Here is a 22963-nt window from a genome sequence, read left to right as displayed (position 1 = left end):
AGCTAGTGGAAGTGATGGAATCCCAGCTGAACTATTTCAAATCCTGAAAGATGATGCTGTGAAAGTGCTGCACTCAATATGCCAGCAAATTTGGAAAACTCAGCAGAGGCCACAGGACTGGAAAAGGTCAGTTTTCATTCCAATCCCAAAGGAAGGCAATGCCAAAGAATGTTCAAACTATTGCACAATTGCACTCATCTCAGATGCTAGCAAAGTAATGCTCAAAATTCTCCAAGTGAGGCTTCAACAGACTGGTTCCAAATTGGGAAAGGAGAACGTCAAGGCTGTATATCATCACCCTGCTTATTTAACTTATATGCAGAGTACATCATGCAAAATGCTGGGCTGGATGAATAAGCTGGAATCAAGATTGCTGGGAGAAATATCAATAACCTCAGATACGGAGATGACACCACCCTTATGGCAGAAAGCAAAGAGGAACTAAAGAGCCTCCTGATGAAAGTGAAAGAGGACAGTGAAAAAGCTGGCTTAAAACTAAACGTTCAGAAAACGAACATCATGGTATCCAGTCCCATCACTTCATGGCAAATAGATGGGGAAACAATGGAAACAGTGAGAGACTTTATTTTCTTGGGCTCCAAAATCACTGCAGACGGTGACAGCAGCCATGAAATTAAAAGACGCTTGCTCCTTGGAAGGGAAGCTATGACCAACCTAGACAGCATATTGAAAAGCAGAGATGTTACGTTGCCAACAAAGGTCTGTCTAGTCAAAGCTATGGTTTTTCCAGTAGTCACGTATGGATGTGAGAGTTGGACCATAAAGAAAACTGAGAGCCAAAGAATTGATGCTTTTGAACTGTGGTGTTGGAGAAGACTCTTGAGAGTCTCTTGGACAGCAAGGAGATCAAGCCAGTGAATCCTAAAGGAAATCAATCCTGAATTGGATTGATTGGAAGGACTGATGCTGAAGCTGAAGCTCCAATACTTTGGCCACCTGATGCTAAGGGCTGACTCATTAGAAAATACCCTGATGCTGGGAAAGACTGACAGCAGGAGAAGGGGACAACAGAGGATGAGATGGTTGGATGTCATCACCAACCTGATTGATGTGAGTTTGAGCAAGCTCTGGGAGTTGGAGATAGACAGGGAAGCCTGGCGTGCTGCAGTCCATGGAGTCGCAAAGAGTCAGACCCAACTGAGTGACTTAACTGAAGATGATTATACTTAAATTATAACTTTATATGATTGAACCTAAAAATGTAAAAAATTTTCTTTTGGATCAGAGGAATATAAAGATGTTTTTGAGGAGAGCCATAGTAACCAGGTTTACACGATACCTCAATATTGGGCTGAAAAGTGAATACATTCCGTCAGGTGGCTCTACCAGTTACTTGAGTGTGTTTTTAGAATGATTGGTATTTTTGCATAAATTTAGGTAAGACAACCCCTAAAAATGGAAAAATAAGACATGTCAAAAAAATTGATAAGAATTAGAGTTTTTAGACTTGTTTAGTCACTAAGCTGCTGGGAGGGATTGGGGGCAGGAGGAGAAGGGGACGACAGAGGATGAGATGGCTGGATGGCATCACTGACTTGATGGACGTGAGTTTGAGTGAACTCTGGGAGTTGGTGATGGACAGGGAGGCCTGGCGTGCTGCAATTCATGGGGCTGCAAAGAGTCGGACACAACTGAGCGACTGAACTGAGTCACTAAGTCACATCCAACTCCTGCAACCCCATGGACTGCAGCATGCCCTCTCCTCTGTCCTCCACTATTTCCCAAAGTTTTCTATAATTCATGTCCATTGAGTTGGTGATGCTATATAACCATCTCATCCTCTGCCACCCCCATCCCCTTTTGCCTGCAATCTTTCCCCAGCATCAGGGTCTTTTCCAATGAGTCAGCTGTTTGCATCAGGGCCACAGTATTGCAGCTTCAGCTTCAGCATGAGTCCTTTGAATGAATATTCAGGATTGATTTCCTTTAGGATTGATTGGTTTGATCTCCTTGCTTTCCAAGGAACTCTCCAGCTGTCCAGAGTCTTCTCCACCAACACAGTTCAAAGGCATCAATTCTTCAGCATTCAGCCTTTTTGATGGTCCAACTCTTGCATCTGTATATGACTATTTGCAAAACCATAGCTTTGACTATAGGGACCCTTGTTGGGAAGGTGATGTCTCTGCTTTTTCATATGCTGTCTAGGTTTGTCATTGCTTTCCTTCCAAGGAGCAAGGGTGTTTTAATTTCACAGCTGCAGTCACATCCGTGGTGATTTTGGAGCCCAAGAAAATAAAATCTGTCACTTCTTCCACTTTTTCCCCTTCTGTTTACAATGAAGTGATGAGACCAAATGCCATGATCTTAGTTGTCTGAATGTTGAGTTTTAAGATAGCTTTTTCATTCTCCTCTTTCACCATCAAGAGGCCTTCTTCACTTTTTGCCATTAGAATGGTATCCTCTGCATGTCTGAGGATGTTGATATTTCTCCTGGCAGTCTTGATTCCAGTTCATGATTCATCCAGCTTTGGGCTTCAGTTCAGTTCAGTTCAGTTCAGTCCCTCAGTCGTGTCTGACTCTTTGCGACCCCATGAACCGCAGCACGCCAGGCCTCCCTGTCCATCACCAACTGCTGGAGTCTAGGCTTAGGAAAACCTAAAATGTAGTGTGATATGAAAATTAGCCTTCAGATGTTATCTTTTACTATCTCTACTGAACACAAAGAAGGACTTAGATTTCAGCATGAAGGTTAGTGAAAAGAAAGATTGTGGTGGTGGTGGTGGTGATGGTTATTAATATGGGAGAGTTGGCTTACATGGAGGCTGTCTCTTCTTTAAACCTTCAGGGAGAAATCGTCTTAAGAGTCTATGATTCCAGGTTATTTTTTTACCATATATTTGTTGGGGTTCGGTGCTTGTTTGTCACTCAACAGTCTGGCAGACACCACACACGGCCTTTGTCATTAATTATTGTTTGAGTATGCTGACAGAACCCAGAAATAGTGAAATCATTCAATGGAAGAATCCAGGTATTCCAGATGCTGTCTAATTGGAGTCTACAAGATGTGAAAGGACTTTTCAGACTATTTAAAAATTAAATCTGCCTGAATTCTTCTAAATGATTTTGCAGATTTCTATAATAAATGTAGCAAACATTTCTCTAATGGGATATAAATAATCAAACTCTGTTGCACTGTAGAGTAATATTATAAAGCACTTAACTAATCAGATTGTGAGAGTTGCTCAAAATTCCTAACCATGTAATTTTTGCATAGAGAGAGGGTGCTTCATGCTGTGCAATTAACTGGTTTTATTAACTATAAATTTGGTCGTTTCTTGCTGGCCTGATGGCCTAGTGAGAATTAGATCTTGGTTCTTGACTTGACCTTGCCCAGTTGAGTGTCAGGAAGGCTTGGAAATCTTACAGTGGAGGTAGTGGCTGGGGCCGTAAAGGGAGTTGATGAAGAGTTGTTTCTCACGTTTCTGTAACTAACTAGAGAGTTTTGGTATTTTTTTAGGTCTATTATAATTTTAAGATGTTCTATAAACTAACATCCCATTCTGTATTCAAATTAGGTTTGTAAAGTGGGAGGGTTTAGTGATTATAAACAGAGCTTTGACATAAGACAATCTGTGTTAAAAACATGGCTTTGCCATTTTTTTGTGCCCTTAGGCAAGTTTTAAAATGTCTCTGTGATAGTAGAAGGCTTTGACTCGTGATTTGCTTTGAGGCTTTAAAAGGTCAGTCTACCAATCGCATATATATCATCACCAGACAGAATGATGTTTGCATTACTCACCTTTCTGAAACTTGATTATTTTCATCAGGTTCTTTAACTACCTGTTCCATTTCTTCCTTTAATTTCTTTATGAAGTGAAGTGAAGTCGCTCAGTCGTGTCTGACTCTTTGCGACCGCATAGACTGGGGCCTATCAGGCTCCTCTGTCCATGGGATTTTCTAGGCAATAGTATTGGAGTGGATTGCCATTTCCTTCTCCAGGGGATCTTCCCAACCCAGGGCTCGAACCTGGGTCTCCCACATTGTAGACGGACGCTTTACCATCTGAGCCACCAGGGAAGTCTTCATACTACATATATTTAAAACACAGATAAATAAATCAGTTCAGTTCAGTTCAGTTCAGTCGCTCAGTTGTGTTCGACTCTTTGCGACCCCATGAATCGCAGCACACCAGGCCTCCCTGTCCATCACCAACTCCCGGAGTTCACTCAAACTCACATCCATCGAGTCAGTGATGCCATCCAGCCATCTCATCCTCTGTCGTCCCCTTCTCCTCCTGCCCCCAATCCCTCCCAGCAACAGAGTCTTTTCCGATGAGTCAACTCTTCGCATGAGGTGGCCAAAATACTGGAGCTTCAGCTTTAGCACCATTCCCTCCAAAGAACACCCAGGGCTGATCTTCAGAATGGACTGGTTGGATCTCTTTGCAGTCCAAGGGACTCTCAAGAGTCTTCTCTAACACCACAGTTCAAAAGCATTAATTCTTCAGTGCTCAGCCTTCTTCACAGTCCAACTCTCACATCCATACATGACCACTGGAAAAACCATAGCCTTGACTAGACGGACCTTTGTTGGCAAAGGAATGTCTCTGCTTTTCAATATGCTATCTAGGTTGGTCATAATTTTCCTTCCAAGGAGTAAGCGTCTTTTAATTTCATGGCTGCAGTCACCATCTGCAATGATTTTTGGATAAATAAATACCTCTGCTCAAAAAATGCATGCAAGTGTTTTAGAATTATATTTATATAATATTTTGGTTCTCTAGATTAATCTGGGCTTCCCTGCTAGCTCAGACAGTAAAGAATTCGCCTACAATGCGGGAGACCTGGGTTTAATCCCTGGATTGGGAAGATTCTCTGGAGGAGGGCATGGCAACCCACCCCAGTATTCTGGCCTGGAGAATTCCATGGATAGAAGAGCCTGGTGGGCTTTGATTAATCTAAGCCATTAAATAACATTAGCAAATGTATTCACAGCACATATAAAAGAGTTCAGAATTAAAGAACAAGATCACAAACTGAAATAAAAACAAATGGATGGTGACTTCCCTGTTGGTCCAGAGATTAGGAATTCTGCTCCCAGTGCAGGGGACATGGGTTAGATCCCTGGTCCAGGAAGAATCCTGCATGCCACGGAGCAACTAAGCCCGTCAGCCACAGCTACTGACCCCACGAGCCTAGAGCCTGTGCTCCGCAACAAGAGAAGCCACTGCAACGGAAAGTCCATGCACCACAACTAAAGAGTAGCCGCTGTTCAGCGCAACAGAGAAGCCCACACACAGCAATGAGGAGCCAGTACTGCAGCGAACATGCAGAGGAGCTGCTGCAGTGGTTGAGTGGCTGAGCTTCCCCATGCAGAGGGCCCAGTTTTGATCCCTGGTCTGGGAACGAGGTCCCCACATGCCGCAACTAAGACCAGGAGCAGCCAAAGAAGTAAAATATTTTTATAAAATAAGACTAATATAAAATATTATTTTTTAAAGCTATCTATATGAATTGTTTGACACAGTAGACACTCAGTGTGTACTAGCTGTTTTGTACAGAAGTCTGCAGATTGGAATCTCTTTGAGCAAAGGCAGCTTTTGTTAAAAAAAATATTTAGATGAAAGGACTCATATTTTTATTGTATTTTTTTAAAGGGGGTGGGTAAAGAATCCACCTGCAATACAGGAAATGCAGGAGATGTGGGTTCCATACCTGGGTGGGGAAGATCACCTGGAAGAGGGCGTGGGAACCCACTCCAGCATTCTTGCCAGGAAAATCCCAGGGACAGAAGAGCCTGGGGGCGTACAGTCCATCGGGTCGCACAAAACGTCAGACACAACTGAGCGCAACACAGCACACATAAACATGGAAAGTCAAATATGATAAATGCATGAAGCTAACTAATACAAGCCAATTATGAAAGTGAAATCCAGTGTGGAAGAAATCTGATCTTTGCTCGTAAGCTTGTCTTGACTCTGAATGATAAGCTGGTTAAAAAGGAAAAGGAAGACCTTCAGAGAAAGGAATTATCATTGGTTAAATACCTGGAATTTCTAGACACTAGGGTAGGATTTCTGTTCTCCCTTAAGGAGACTGGAGCCTAGAGAGGTTAAATCACTTCCCCTAAGTCACCCAGCTTATAGGAGGCATAGCCAAGACTCCTGCCTCCAGCCTGTTTGACTCCAGAGGGTATCCTAATACACCACAGTTAATGACCTCAGTTCAGTTTATCACATATCTATCGAGAACCCACTCTGAGTAAAGCAACTGTTAGAAATACATCAAGTTAGGTGTTTGTTTGTTTGTTTATATATATATAGAAATAGATAGAAATTTAAAGCATGAAGGAATCTGGAAGATAATTTTGTCCAGCAAAAAATAATTTTCTAGGAAGAAACAAGGGTCAGAGTAACCAGGTGGCTCCAGGGCCATCCATTTTGGAACTAGAATTTAAATTTCCACTGACCTAGTTTTGATTACATTATATTGTGTTTTATTATTTTTTTAAAAGCCTAACCCTTCATTAATTCATACGTCAAGTCTTATTCAAGGGCTTTCTTTGGGGAGGTTTTCTGTGTAATTTTAGCCCCAAGTGATCTCTTTGACCAAGTTACATAAGTTGTTTAGTGGAAAATTGAGTGCTTGAATGTGCTTTTGTTATCCAAACTGAATACAGGTTTACAATATATCTGACTTTTTCATGTCATCACAGTGACCTTCTGTTGCTGAGCATGAAGAATCTAAAATCTCTCAGTCTTTTATACCTTGGGATATCTCTTACATCCCGTCCTTAACTCTTCAGTATTTATTTCATTCAGTTTTAGCCAGCCTTCCATCCTGCCAGGTTAGTCTGTCCTTAGTTGGGTATATACTTAACTGGAGAGCAGCCTGATCCCTGGAACGGAGCCCAGGCAGCTGTCCTGATAGCTGCACGTGGTAAGTCTCCTGCAACCCACCAGGAAAACCATTGAGCAATAAAGACTTCCCAGCACCAGTGATGTTTGTAATGCCTCCCGCGTGACTCCATCTCGGCTGTTCACGAAGCCTGAGCAGAGTGACTAGTTTATTTTTCCTTCTTAGTATTTCTAGCCATTTTTCTTCCAAAGAAACGTCTTCATGATATCATACGCCATGAGGAATATAGGCTGTATTATATTATGGAACCTGAATTCAGTTTGTTTATCCTTCTTTATTTCCCTGAATACCTAAAGGGCAGCATTTGAAAGAAAACCTACAGAACTGAGAGATTTGCTGCTTGTCGTGTGCCTGTGTTATTGAATGGGTCTCATTAAGTGTAAAAGTGACTCAAAGAGCACAACCTGGGTATGACTCCGGTGATTCAACACAGAATTGAAAATCATCCTCACCTATTTTTAATGTCGTTCTATAGCACTGACTTTTTAGAAGTGGGAGCTGGTTTTCCATCTTGCAAGAATCAAGTTTTTATTTTAGGAAAAAGCCCCTAAAATAGTATTCTTGGAGTGAAAATGCAATGAAGTAAACAACTTTTTTTTTTTTGGACACTGGTTCTTGTGATCTGACACGTGTAAATCTTCTGATTACTTAGAGAGTGCATTCTGCCTCAATTATCTTTGTAATCAGAGCCTCAAACAGAAGAGAATGTCTACCTACTTCTTGCCTGAAAAAGCAGGATGTTTGACCTTATACACTGCTGTTTTAGGGTTGTTTGTTTGGTTTTTTTTTGGCTGCACTGAATCTTCGTTGTGCCATGGGCTTTCTCCAGTTGTGGTGTGGGGCTTCTCATTGTGGTGGTTTTTCTTGTTGCAGAGCGCAGGCTCTAGAGCTTGGGTCAGTAATTGTGGCTCACAGACTTAGTTGCTCCATGCTTGTGGGATCTTCCCAGACCAGGGATCAAACCGGGGTCCCCTGCATTGGCTGGAGATTTCTTAACCACTGGTCCACCAGAGAAGTCCCTGTTTTCGGAGTTTTTAAACCAAGTATTTCCCATTGTGCCTTACATTCTGCTGCTAAGTACAATAAATAGCTCTGGGCTCTGTGGGAATAATGATAAGAGGTACACTGTACTGAGAAGACCAAGGGCATTGTCTTTTCGAACCCATCCTGTTCTTTAGAAGCCTGATTCAGTTGTGTAGAGTTTTGTGATGTTGGCCCAAGCCTAGGAAGAGGGCTGTCTTAGTCCATTCAGGATGCTGTAACAGAATGCTGAAGATGGGGTGACTTATAAACCACAAACACACTCATAAGTTCTGGAGGTTGGGAAGTCCGAGATCAAGTTGTTAGCAGAGTCAATTTCTGGTGAGAACCTACTTCCTGATTCACAGTTGGCCATCTTCCTGCGGTGTCCTCACGTGGCAGAAGGAAGGGGCGAGGGAGCTCTTTTATAAGGGCGCTGATTCCATTCATGAGGCTCTACCCTCATCACCTTTTACAGGTCCCACCTCTTTATACCATCACTTCGGGGGTCAGGTTTCAACATATGGATTTTAGGGAAACACATTCAGTCTATGCAGAAAGCACGTGTGAAATGTAGCCCCACTACTAAGGATCAGGGCTCCACTTTTCAGTGTGTGGTAGAGGAGTGCCTGCTACAGTGGGTATGGTGTGGGCAAGATGTGGACTCGATAAGAAGCTGGCTTACTTGCAGAGGTGATTCTGGAAATATAAATGGTACAATGCATTGGGTAGAAAGCTGGAAGCAGAAGGTTTAAGATTAAGCAAGCTTCTCCATTCTATATCTGAAAAAGTTCAATGAGGGCATGCTTGGAGAATAGACAGACAAGGAAGGGCTCTCAAGAAGTTTTGCCCATTTGATTGTCATGGACTGCAAGAGGCAACTTGCAGCTATCCAAGGCTTTATTCTGAAAGTTCACATTAACAAAGGGCTCGTGAACACAAATTTCAATGTGGCTTCTACTGTAGTTGTATAATTGATTGACTGCATTCTTATGAAATAATAGCCTGAAGTAACCCTTATGCCTGTAAAAGAACAGAATGAATATTGAAGCAAATCCACACCCACAGGCATTGTACTCTTCTCACTGCCCTGTTCAGAGTAAACATTTACCTTACATGAACTCTTAGCATGGCAGTTATTTAAATACACTTAATATCATTATTGTCAGATACTATTTATTCATCCACCCTTCAAATGCTGTTGAGCTTCTGCTGTGTAAAGCATGTGATCTTTCTCCCTCGTGTGGTTTTATACTAGACAAGGTGCAAGGCAAGCAAGGCTTCTCTGAAGAGCAGTGGGCTATGAGAACAAATGTCAGAAGGGAGAGGATGACCATTTAATAAAACACTGAACCAGAGTCTGAGTAGGTATACTCAGTGTCCAGACTTTTGTCTCACGGCCTCTCAGAGCTTATGGACTTCTTCAGGAATAACCCAGGAGATGTTTGTTCTGGATGCAAGTCAGGAGAAACTCATAGCTCAGAGATTAACTAAACTAGTCCTTATATACCTAGGGTAGTTCTGGGGAGGTAAGGAAAGAATTTTACCTCTTTCTGATCCAATCCTAGGAAAATCAAAATTTCCATGCAAAACAGTATTTTAAATATTTATATGCTCTAGTCATACATACTATGGATAACATGCATGTATTGTTTTTTCTGATTAAAAATTATAGAGGCTATTGTAAAGAATTAGAGAAATATGTGGAAATTTTAAATCAGTTATGATTCTTTTTACTACCTAGTGCGTGCTCACTTTTTTCAGTCATGTCTGACTCTTTGCAACCGTATGGACTGTAGCCCACCAGGCTCCTCTGTTCATGGAATTCTCTAGGCAAGAATACTAGCGTGGGTTGCCATACCCTCCTGCAGGGGATCTTCCCCACCCAGGGACTGAACCCACGTCTCCTGCATTGCAGGCAGATTCTTTATCCACTGAGCCACCTGGGAAGCCGTTTGCTACCTAGAGATAAACACAAATAATATATTTTATTTCCTCCCCATTTCCTTTCTTTTATGTGTGATTTTAATTTTTTTTTTTAAATGTGGGCTCTTATCTTCTTAAATTTGGGGAATGGCTATTCCCCTTTAAACTACTGGGGAATGGCTATGCACTCCAGTATTCTTGCTTAGAGAATCCCATGAACAGAGGAGCCTGGCCGGCTACATAATCCATGGGGTCGCAAAGAGTCAGACATGACTGAGTGACTAATACTTTCACTTTCAGTATTCTCTAAGTACATCCATATTTCTGCAAATGACAATATTTTGTTCTTTTTTATGGCTGAGTAATATTTCATTGTAGATATGTACCAAATCTTCTTAGTTTTAATAGTATAAAAAATATTTAAGTTTTTTGGCACAACAGAGCATTATTTTAGCCTTCATTGTTATTATGTTTCCTTTTTACCATAAAGCTGAACTTTTTCAAGCCACTAATCCATTATTTTGATGTGTAAGCCATTTGCTAGAGTATCCCAGAATTTAAATCTGGAAAACAATGGGAAAACAACAACTGAAGGAAAAATTATTTGCTGCATACTTAGCAATTTCCATTGATGAACTATTGACAGGCAGGTGCCTATAGAGGCAAATCTCTATAATACATCCACTTGCATTCAGATACCGGCTACTATAAGCACAGGTTTTAATAATTCAGTTAATCCCAGGTATTTCTTTTGGAGCTTGTTTGAATTGCTAACAGGTATCATGATTTCCATTTATTGCAAATATCACTTATTTATTTAACCTATCTCTACTTATTATTAGGCCATTTTCATGAAACTAGTACAACATTCTAAAGTAGCATGTTGTTTTCGAGATGTTAAATTCTTAGTTTATTAAATTGGAACCTAAAGCCTTATTCCATAAAAATATCTTTTGCTTGCAAATCATACTGCAAGAGTTTTTCATAACTGTAAAAAATTAAAACATGAGCACAACAAAGTCACACAAGATAATAGTTGTTCTGTTATTAGCATATACCTACTCAAGACCATTTAGACATGCTTACCAACACCTGAAGAGATAAATTCTCTCTCCAAGATATAATTTGTTAGTATCTTAAATGTAAGCATGAAAGCTAGTTAAAACACTGAAAATTCCATGTCATGCTGAATTATAAAATGATTGTCCAAGGATTCAGAATATTCTTATATTTATTCTTATTGCTGAAAACATTTTTAATGGCTTCGAGATTTAGATATTCTGAAGAATATATCAAAAAGTGCCAAAGGATAACACTGCCTGATTTTGACCAATACTGGTTCCAACATTAATGTGTCCTCACATTGAACTCTCATGCTTTACTCACAGAGAGTTGATCTGCCACTGAAAAACAGAGGGCTTATGATCTCCAAACGTCACATGAACTCTTTTTACAACAAAGTTCATTTATGCTGATTTAGAAATAAAGTTGCCATATGGATGGATAATTGTATTTATTGTCCGGTTAGTATATTTTCTTTCTACTTGGAAAACTAAATTAGGAGAAGATTGTTTGATGAATACAGAGAAACCTCTACAGGCAGTGAACACTCAGTAATTGTTAAGGAATTATTTCTATAGCCCCCTTCAACACTTACTGAAACAAATTGTCTAATCAACCTTGATAAAATGAATGTCTTATCCAGTCACTAATAATGGCTCCTTTCTCTTGCTCCCATATTGACCCCTTGTCAACCCATAACCTCTGTTTTCTGTTTAGTCAAACTACCTTGCAAGCAAGTTTCACACGTTTTTAATGAAAAATCGTCTCCTACTGGGGTGTCCCAGGTGGTGCTTGTTGTAAAGAACCTGCCTGCCAGGGCGAGAGACATAAAAGACATGCAATCCCTGGGTTGGGAAGACCCCCCCTGGAGGAGGGCGTGGCAACCAAGTCCAGTATTCTTGCCTGAAGAATCCCATGGACAGAGGGGTAAGAATACTGGAATGGGTAGCCATTCCGTTTTCCAGGGAATCTTCCCAGCCTAGGAATCGAACCCAGGTCTCCTGAATTGCAGGCAGACTCTACTGTCTGAGCCAATTTTGTCTTAACTGTTCATCCAACTGATAGAAATTTAGTCATGTTGCAGTCTGCCAGTGGGGATATTATGCAGGAAAAAAAAAAAATCTGTTTGACTTAAAGGAAGAAGGCTTTTACTTAAATAAATATGCATCTCCCCTCTTTAATCATCCCCCTCTACTGTCAGTCATGTTGGATTTCTATCTAGTAAGCACTTCTGCTGCTGCCAGTTCAACCCCATTTCTTTAAAAAATTTTTCAGAAACTTTCAATATAAATTCTTAATCTATCAAGAAGACTGCCAAAGATACTGTTTTATTAGTATCACATGCTTGTTGAACACATACACATCCTTGTAAAGTATGTAAAAGAAAATTGAATAGAAAATCTGTTTTATGAGACTTTTATAAATGTGAAATTTTATGCAATTTTGTATTTGATTTCTGTATAGGCAGAAATACTCAGCGTCCTCAGTCACAGAAACATCATCCAGTTTTATGGAGTAATTCTCGAACCTCCCAACTATGGTATTGTCACAGGTAGGAACTCTATTTGACTTTTTTCTTTCCCCATTTACCTAGCTTTAGATTCTTTAATATGCTCAAATGCTTAATGTTACGTTCTGTCATGAATTGTGTGCTACTGTCAGATGTCACTTTTGTTGCTATAAAGCATTAATAAAACTGATTATATCAATATAATTAAGAATGGTGTTTCCACTTCTACCCATGTTTAATTGTGCTAATTATATCTGTGTAAATGCTATTTAAATGCACTCGCAGCTGCAATACCAATATTTAAAGGTGCCGTTTAACTAAAATTTCATTTAATTAGTTGAAATGAGCGATGTTTTTTGTAACTCTGTGACCTTTTACAAATTAAGATTTCTTGAGCTACTCATGTTGTAATTTTTCACAAGGCATTTTAATCCCATTAGAGCATTCTTTCTTCAAGGTCTCTGATGTGAGAATAATGTTTTTCAGGTTTGGTCATCTGGGTTGGTAATGACCTTGATCTAAATTATCGCATAATATGGAACTGCAATTTATAACTGATGGAAATACCCTTTCCAAAATGGAGCACACAGAAAATTTTGCCATATAAAAATACGGAAAGGCACCCATTTATATTACTTTATTCTTTGGCCACCTCATGAGAAGAGTTGACTCACTGGAAAAGACTCTGATGCTGGGAGGGATTGGGGGCAGGAGGAGAAGGGGACGACAGAGGATGAGAGTGGCTGGATGGCATCACCAACTAGATGGACGTGAGTTTGAGTGAACTCCGGGAGTTGGTGATGGACAGGGAGGCCTGGCGTGCTGCGATTCATGGGGTCGCAATGAGTCGGACACGACTGAGCAACTGAACTGAACTGAACTGAACTGATATTCATAGTTGTATAATAATCCAATAAACAGCTTCAGTTCAGTTCAGTTCAGTTGCTCAGTCATGTCCGACTCTTTGCGACCCCATGAATCGCAGCACGCCAGGACTCCCTGTCCATTACCAACTCCCGGAGTTCACTCAAACTCACGTCCATCTAGTTGGTGATGCCATCCAGCCACTCTCATCCTCTGTCGTCCCCTTCTCCTCCTGCCCCCAATCCCTCCCAACATCAGAGTCTTTTCCAGTGAGTCAACTCTTTGCATGAGGTGGCCAAAGTACTGGAACTTCAGCTTCAGCATCAGTCCTTCCAATGAACACCCAGGACTGATCTCCTTTAGAATGGACTGGTTGGATCTCCTTGCAGTCCAAGGGACTCTCAAGAGTCTTCTCCATCACCACAGTTCGAAAGCATCAATTCTTCGGCACTCAGCTTTCTTCACAGTCCAACTCTCACATCCATACATGACCACTGGAAAAACCATAGCCTTGACTAGATGGACCTTTGTTGGCAAAGTAATGTCTCTGCTTTTCAATATGCTGTCTAGGTTGGTCATAACTTTCCTTCCAAGGAGTAAGCATCTTTTAATTTCATGGCTGCAGTCACCATCTGCAGTGATTTTGGAGCCCAAAAAAATAAAGTCTGACACTGTTTCAGGTCTATGATAAGTATAGTGTTCAATTTTACAATACGTAACTTTGACCCGAGTTCTTTATCATGGCAGTTCTTTGACCAAAATAAAACAAACAAGAAAACCTTAAAAGATCAGGCAGCCCTCTTTTCTTCTGCTGTAGTGGTAAGAACTTGGATTGTCTTTATATATTGTCTTAAAATAACAACAAAATACCCTCAATAAAAAGGACTGGATTAGGTACTTCCTTATAAATTATGTTATCTAATACTTAGAATAACCTATTTCACGTAAGAAACTGAAACTCTAACTTAGGTACTTTTCCAAGATTACCCAAATAATGGTAGAACCACAGTGGTGTAAGTTTCTCAATTGATTTTATGCAGAATCTCCTCTTCTTATACGTAAGCTAGGTTCTGGACGGCTATGAGCACACTTTAGGTCCAATAGATGTGGAAGACTGAATGTACCACTCCGTTTTACGTAAGAGACTTGAGTGTCCTCAGCCAACCCCCGGCAGATCACTGAAGGATGCTAGTGCAGACGCAGCTGAGTCGTGTGGAAGGTCAGATGGGTTGGAAATGAGAGCACTTGCCTCGCCTCTTGAAATGAAAGCTAGTGTGGCAGACTTGTAAGTAAGTAAGGCAGGCACGAAAACCGTGATCACCCGATCCAACTAGCTCCCTCTTTTTAGAACCTCATTGTCTTTCTCAGATGCTGGAGTCCTGATGCGGAAACCTTGAATAGCTTGTACCTATTCCGTCTTGAGTGTACTTGTTAATAAAAAAGGTTGTTGCATCAGGCAGCTGTTGTCACTCATTCTGAGGACTTGAAAGAATAATTTATCAGAGTGATGGAAAGGAATGGACACCGGAATAGGAACTGAGAGATGAAGTCTTGTCTTGATTCTGCCAAAGCTCCATAGATGGGTCCCTGATGATCTATGTCTCAGTTTTCTCTTTGTGAGTGAAGGGACGAGAATTGATTATTTCTGGGTGAGAGTGTGTATAGGTGCACCCATGCATGTGTGTTTGCCGAAACTTCTCATCACAGAGACGATTTTCTAAAACCTGCTTGTAAGACTTAGAACAGAGTCCAAGAGGTAGCTGCCATTTTATTTCCCTTGGAAGGGAAGTGAACATCTTTTTCTCAGATCTACAAAATAATGGGATGACTAGAATCTCCAAAGTCAAAAGAAAAGGTACAATAGAGGATCGTCTTCGATCATTCTTTGATTTTTGGAAACGTCTTAATTCTGTACTACCGATCAAGCAATAAGGATGAACTGGAGCAACTATAGTAATTTCAAACAAAATAAACTTAAGAAATATTACTAGAAATAAATTGAGTCATTCATAATGATAAAAAGAATCAATACATCAGGAAGATATAGCAATTGTAAATGTTTACACAGTTAACAACAAGTCCTCAAAGTTCATGAAGCAATAACTGACTGTAAAAGAGAACCAGTCAGTTCAACAAAGGGGTTTCAGTATCCCCATTCTCAGTAATTGAAAGAACAACTAGATAGAAAATCAGCACGGATATAGAAGACTTGACAAACACTCTCAACCAGCTCTACACACCACCAAACAAAGAATGCATATTCTTCTCAAGGGCATATTCTTTAGCATGCATGATAAGTTAAATCATGAAATAAATCTTAATGCATCAAAAAGAACTGAATAAAATGGAAGAGCAGTTCAAGTTCAATGCATGAAGCAGGGCACCCAATGCCAGTGCTCTGTGACAGCCTGGCGGGATGGGGCGGGGAGGGCGGTGGGAGGCGGGTTCAGGGTGGGGGGACATGTGTACCTATGGCCGATTCATGTTAATGCATGGCAGAAGCCATCACAATATTGTAAAGTAATTATCCTCCAGTTAAAATAAAGGATTGAAGAGTTCTTTAATCACAATAGAATTAGAAAATCAATACAAGAAAGAAACCTGGAAAAGTCCCAAATGTTTGGAAATTACATGACATGTTTCTAAACAATGAGTCAAGAAACTACAATGGTTTTTTAAATATTTTCAACAGAGAGGAAATGAAAATGCAGCATATCAATATCATAGGTGGAAGACAAAGTAATACTTAGGAGGGAATTTATAAGCATATTAAAAAGCAGAGACATCACTTGCTGACAAAAGTCTGTATAGTCAAACCTATGGTTTTTCCAGCAGTCACATACGGATGTGAGAGTTGGACCATAAAGAAGACTGAGCGCCAAAGAATTGATGCTTTTGAACAGCGGTGTTGGAGAAGACTCTTGAGAGTCCCTCGGACAACAAGGAGATCCAACCAGTACCCTAAAGGAAATCAGCCCTGAATACTCATTGGAAGGACTGATGCTGAAGCTGAGCCTCCAATACTTTGGCTGCCTGATGCGAAGAGCCGACTCACTAGGAAAGACCGTGATGCTGAGGAAGATTGAGGGCAGGAGGAGAAGGGGATGACAGAGGACGAGATGGTTGGATGGCATCATCGACTCAATGGACATGAGTTTGAGCAAACTCCGGGAAATGATGAAGGCCAGGGAAGCCTGGCATACTGTAGTCCATGGAGTTGCAAAGAGTTGGACACAACTGAGCGACTGAACAACACCACATCTATGTTTTATTTAAAAAGAAGGTCTGAAATTGATCATTAAGCTTTAACCTTAACAAACTACAAAAAGAACAAAATAAGCCCAAAGCAAGGCAATGAAAGGAAATAATAAGGATTAGAGCAGAATAGATAACATAGAAAACAGAAAAATAATAGAGACAATCCATGAAACTAAAATTTTGGTCTTTGTAAAGCTCAGTAAAACTGACAAACCTTTAGCTGGACTGACCAACAAAAAGGAAAATACAAATTGGCAAACTCAGAAATGAAGAAGAAGACAGCATTATGGTCCCTACAGAAATTTAAAAAGGTTATAAGGGAATATTATGACCAACTTTATGGCAACAAATTAGGCAATTTAAAATGAAAATGATACAATGAAAAAATCCCTAAAAATACAAAAATTTTCAAAACTGACTCAAGAAGAAACAAAAAATCTAACCAAAACTGCAAGTAAAGAAATTTGAATTCATAATTTAAAATGTTTCCATAATGAATTTCCAAAACCAGGTGATTTCACTGATGATTTCTATACGAAATATAACACCAGTCCTTCCCATACTGTTTCTGAAAATAGAAGGAACACTTGCCAGTTCATTCTGTACAGCCAGCATTTTCCTAATAGCAAAACCAGACAGAACCATAATATGAAAACTACAGACTGCCATCCCTCCTGAATATAGATGAAAAAATCCTTGACTAAAAAAAAAAATCCTTCACTACATATTAGCAAACTGAATCCATCTACCAATAAAAAGGATTATACATTACAACCGAATGGGATCTATCCCAGAAACGCAAGGTTGATTTAACATCTGAAATCAATTAATGTAAAACACCATAGTAGAATAAAAGACAAAAACCAATCTGACATTCTACAACACCCATTTATAATAAGAAATCTCAGCAGGCTAAAAATAGAAGGGAATTTTCTCCACCTGATAAATAACATCTAGAAAAGGAACCATGCAAATATCTATCAACCCAGTGAATGAAAAAAGTGAATGTGCTAGATCAATACAATGAAATACTGGTGCTGCTGTTGCTGCTGCTAAGTCGCTTCAGTTGTGTCCAACTCTGTGTGACCCCATAGACGGAAGCCTACCAGGCTCCCTTGTCCCTGGGATTCTCCAGGCAAGAACACTGGAGTGGGTTGCCATTTCCTTCTCCAGTGCATGAAAGTGAAAAGTGAAAGGGAAGTCGCTCAGTCATGTCCAACTCTTCGCGACCCCATGGACTGCAGCCCACCAGGCTCCGTCCATGGAATTCTCCAGGCAAGAGTACTGGAGTGGGGTGCTATCGCCTTCTCCAGGACAGTGAAATACTATTCAAGAATAAAAAGGAATGAAGTACTGACACATGCTACAACACAGAAGAGTCTTGCAAACATTATATGAAGAGAAAGAAGTCAGACATAAAGGCCGTATATTGTTTCATTCCATTATGTGACATGTCTAGAAAAGGCACATTTGAGACTGAGAAAAGATAAATCACAGGGCTGGGGCTGACAGTGGTGATTAACTATAAGTGGGCAGAAGGGACTTGTTTGGGATCGTGAAAAGGTTAAAATTGGGTTGTAGTGATTATTGCACAAATCTGTAAGTTTCCTAAAAATCAAATTGTGCACATATGGTGGGTGAATTTTATGATATGTAATTTATATCTCAAAACCATTTTTGAAGGAATTTTCTCACTTTCTTGGCCTTTTGTAAAGCTTAAAATTTGAGGACTAATGTAAATCCTGATGCAACAAGTATTGATTTGTTTACATTGTTACATAACCCTCTGACTTATGTGTTTAACCTTATTTATCTCCTAAGAATAACAATTTTTTGAAATACCTATATTCATGCCTGCCTTTGTTTCAAATGCATTCTTGCAACACCTTTGTATTTCTGAATTCCATCCAAATAGCTTTTGATTTCATCACCAGCTGAAGATATTATCTATTCTGCTGGCAGTCTTGTCTTTGACAGATTTCTTTCCATGATGATATTAATTTTGAGAAACCACAGCATCGAACAGTTTTTTTTAAAATAAGTTTTAATGTCTTTTGTTAAATTTTTTAGCACATTTTCTCAATGAAACCATGCAGTCTTATTTGTGAATTGTGCCTTGGTTTTAATTCTACGCTTATCTTTCCTTTGAAAACAGAATACGCTTCTCTGGGATCACTCTATGATTACATTAACAGTAACAGAAGTGAAGAAATGGACATGGATCACATTATGACCTGGGCCACTGATGTAGCCAAAGGTAATGTTTCATGTATTCTTACAGCATAGTTGGAGAGATCCTGACATGGTGAGTTAAGTTGGAAGATTTCTTATTCTGTCTTAAGCTTTTTTTTTTTTTCAGACAAAAGTAGCAAGAATTCTGCAGCTTACTGTGCACATAATATTTTAGGCCATTGCCTTTCCACTGCTGCATTCCTTTTTTCTCTTTCCTTTCTTTACTTCTTTACCAAAAACCAAGTTTCAGCAAAATCAGTGGCTCCAAGGAAGATACTTTTGTCCCATTTTGTGACACTGTAATTGACCAGCTTGCTCAATACATTAAATGGAAAGATCATATTTCTGTTATTGTTCTGTAAGTCTCAGACCGCAGTATCCAGAAAACGTGACTTATTGTAGGATTAGTTCTACTTCTTTTGTATACATAATAATATGCTAAAAATAGTAACCACTTGCAAAAAAGTTTTATTTGGCCTTCAATGCAAAAGCAATTCAGATTTTATTTTATATTTAATGTAAACTTGAAAATCACCCTTGGAAATGGAATATTTTTTAATACACAAAATCCCTAAACAAGGTGCCTAGTTCTTTTTCCCTCATAAATTCCTTCATACACAAATGCTCTCTAAAGCAATTTAAACTCCATTTATTTTTATCTTTTTTCCATTTTCCTAACTGAATGTTTCTGAGTTTTATTTATAACTGTCAAAGTTGCTTTGGAAACAACTTAATCTAAATAATGAATGCTGATGGTTACATTTGTATTCTAGCAACCCCTGGAAAGCAAGTGTGTCCAAATTTTACTGGGGCAATTAGCTCCTTTGCATTTTGCTGCTCCAATCTCTACAAGTATCTCTTTACAAAGCAAATAAAAGGATATTTAGTACTCAATAAGGAAAGCAACTCATACTTCACTTTCACTGGAAAGTCACACAGAGACTTCCAAAAGTAATAGTCTTTCCTTTGGGGGAATTATCCTGTTTTAAGTTTCATCAACACCTGCCAAGTTCTTCAAATAGAGAAAGTGGAAATTAAAAAAAAAAAAGTTTCATGCAAAATGCTGCAGCTTGAGTGATACTTCATTACCTTATAAGAATAATAAGCTCTATGTTTAGGATGGTATACTTAAGGCTTTGGCTGTGTTAATTAACTTAATTGTGTATTCATGCATGAGACATCTCAAATCAGTCTTAAAATTTCTCATTCTTCAAGACATTTTCATGGAACATCATAGCCACTTCTCTGCATATCAGGGGCCACCTGTTTGTAAGCTGGTTAATGTGCTGTTTTTGGAAACTGCCTGAAGCATTGTGGAAATACTCTTAGAGAAATGTAAATACATATACAAGCAGTCCTTGACTAAAAGCACTTCACCTTACAGACATTTGCGTTTAGGGTGCTCAGCCAATTACACCCATCTTATTACCTAATGGCACTTAAGATGGATAGCAAACAAATCAGCTGACACCAGTCACTCGGCTTGCTGTGCACACTGTTTAGCTTCCCTGGCCCTTAGCCTGTAAACCTCATCCCTCCTGATCCCTTCCCCTGTAACAGTCCCTGTCTGTGGGGCAAGTCCTTTGGCTCCAGATCAGCTCAGTCATTCCTAGGGTTTCTCAAGAGTCCCGGCTGTATAAAAAAGAAAAGGAAGAGAAGGAATAGGACTAAACAGCAAACTGGAACTACAGGTGAAAAACTGGGATGAAGAAGATGGGAGTGCGCAAAACTACACAGTAATAGAACTTACATTTTGGTGGCTGATGAATTAATGTGAAAGGCAAGTCCTAATGTGTTCAGCCTCAAGTGAGAAGGGTGAAGCAGAGAAGACAGTCGTTTACAACTATACAGGTAGTTCTTAATATTTAAAATGGCCTACAAAAAGAAGAAGAAATCAATGCTTTCAGAATGACTTCAACCCTCTCTGATAAAGCTATGTGTGGAACTTGGAGATGACATAGGAAGCCTTGATTTTTGTTGATTCAGTTTTGAATTCAGCTGTGCCCTTCAGTTTGACCATGATTGAAGCCACTGAAGCAACAAGATGTTGAGAAATCAGAGGATGAATAATTCATTTCAAATAAGAGTTGATTCATGCAGTTTTGAAATAGGCATTGCTTAACATTACTGGAAAGAGAAAACCTTCTCAAAGGCAAAACAGACTCTCTTCTTTCTGGGTGGGAAGAGGGAAGGAGGGCAGACCAGTGTATCTGAAATTGCTGCAAGTCAGCCAGCAATGGGTAAAAGGAACAATTAAAGCTAACAAGCCTGGATCCAGTCTCCGAATGGTCATCATTGATTCCAGATCTTCCCAAAGTGACACCTTGGAAATCTTTTTTAGGAAACCCTGAATTTTAAAATTGACGGAGATATTTTTCAGGCCTCCTGTTTTCTTGCAATAAAAATATGGCAGAATTGTATATAGCGCTATTGAAACACACTAAATAGAATTTTATATGCTTGTGCATGTACACTAAATATTCTATAAATGTATACTATATGTTATACACAGATACCAGCTTGCTCAATACAATATGGTACTTCTTCTCATAATATCTACAGTAAGGAAGAAAAGTCCCTATATTCAAAGCTTTTGTGCTTGAGTGTTTTTTAAAATTCTTTATTGTCAGCAAATGTAGAAATGATGTAGCTCTGCCTCTAATAGTAATTAAACAGTTTCTACCTGAAAAATTATTCAGGAATTGGATTCTTAAAGCAAGAGAAAAATAACTATGAAATTCTGTCATAAAAATTATTAAACGTTACCCAAGTTGTAGCTGTTGAATTTTCACAGCTTGGAATATGTAGAACTTAATATTAGAAGAAAGATTTCCTTTATTCCAGTTACATTTTATTTAAGATATTTGAATTGCTATACTTTTGTTGACTCTTCAGTAATAACTTTAAACGGCAAGAGTTTAAGTGTTTTGAAATTTTTCATTGTTCTTTCAATATATAATAACTAGAAAGTAGAAAATAATAGATTTTTAAAAATTAGCCCCTATAAAACTGAAATTTTCTATATACTGAAAAAAGAACCAAGGCCTCATTATTAAACTGTGTTCAGCATATAATTCATTAGCCAAAGAAATGGTTTTGATTGAGGTGGGAGGGCTATTTCTTCGATTGTTTAGAAGACAACTTAAGAAATAGGAAATATTTCAGTAGAAAGTGTTTTTGTTCTTTATTCTAGATAGACTATATATAAATACAAGGAAGGAACCGAGTATTACTAAGGGGGTAACTGTGAAATATGTATCTTTTAAAATATAATTTTTTATTCAAAATAAGAAAACTGCTTAATTTATGTGCATACAATTTACTGAAGTAACTTGATTTTTAATACGTTGTAAAGAATTTTAGAGTACATTGAAATATAGATTATCTCAAAGATTTGTAAGAATAAAATATTTTATAACTACTGTGTATTTTTCTATCTGAGGATCACAAAATTCTTTACCAACCATAACTAACGAATTCAACCAGTCTCCCCATCCCTACCCCACCTCCACTCCCAGGGTCTTACCAGAGTGAATACTGAGAAAATAAATGAAGCTGCCCTGGGTAACTTCAGACATGCAAATGAAAACTGAAATTTCTGTTCAGAACTGTGGCTGATTTAGAAGGCAGTTGGCAGTGGAATACCTTAGTCACTTAGTCACCTTATCATTTCTTTCAGTGGTATCTGTTTTATCTTTGTGCAAACTCCAGAAAATCAAGGTGTCCTATTGAATACTGTGAGAAGCTAACTTTATTCACAATCAAATTCCGACTTATATGACATTAAACCACATACACTTTCCATAGTATTTAAATTTTCCTAGTGTAGGCATGTCTTGTCCCTATTTTATCTATCATGGAAGAATAGAGCACATGGACTTAGTTTTTGCTATTAAATCCTTTGTAAAAATATAGAAAGTAATACTGATGTAATGTTGAAAATTATATTAACTGTATTTCTATTATAAGTATATTCATTATATTTCTTTTTGTATGAAAAGGAATGCACTATTTACATATGGAGGCTCCTGTCAAGGTGATTCACAGAGATCTCAAGTCAAGAAATGGTAAAGTAGTCATATGTTTTTATCTCACCTATTATAAAATACATGCATATGTATACATACATGTATAGAAATAAGCATCATGCTTTCCATATCTTTTGTAACCTGCTGTTTAACTCACAGCTAATATCATGAAAATCTTTCCATTA

At 38.9% G+C, this 22963-nt stretch overlaps 1 protein-coding gene across 1 annotated transcript in view; it reads left to right on the top strand.

The window, feature by feature from the left end:
• MAP3K20 (mitogen-activated protein kinase kinase kinase 20) overlaps positions 1 to 22963 on the top strand; it is a 167998-nt gene that overhangs the window by 63801 nt on the left and 81234 nt on the right. The window contains exons 3-5 of the mRNA XM_052653665.1: positions 12351 to 12438; positions 18674 to 18775; positions 22752 to 22817. Coding sequence (XP_052509625.1) covers positions 12351 to 12438; positions 18674 to 18775; positions 22752 to 22817 — 256 coding nt within the window. The remainder of the gene's footprint in view (positions 1 to 12350; positions 12439 to 18673; positions 18776 to 22751; positions 22818 to 22963) is intronic.

Source organism: Budorcas taxicolor, chromosome 2 (assembly GCF_023091745.1).
Source record: "Budorcas taxicolor isolate Tak-1 chromosome 2, Takin1.1, whole genome shotgun sequence".
NCBI classification, from domain to species: domain Eukaryota; kingdom Metazoa; phylum Chordata; class Mammalia; order Artiodactyla; family Bovidae; genus Budorcas; species Budorcas taxicolor.
Note: the sequence above shows the minus strand (reverse complement) of the source record. Positions and strands in the feature narration are given on the sequence as shown.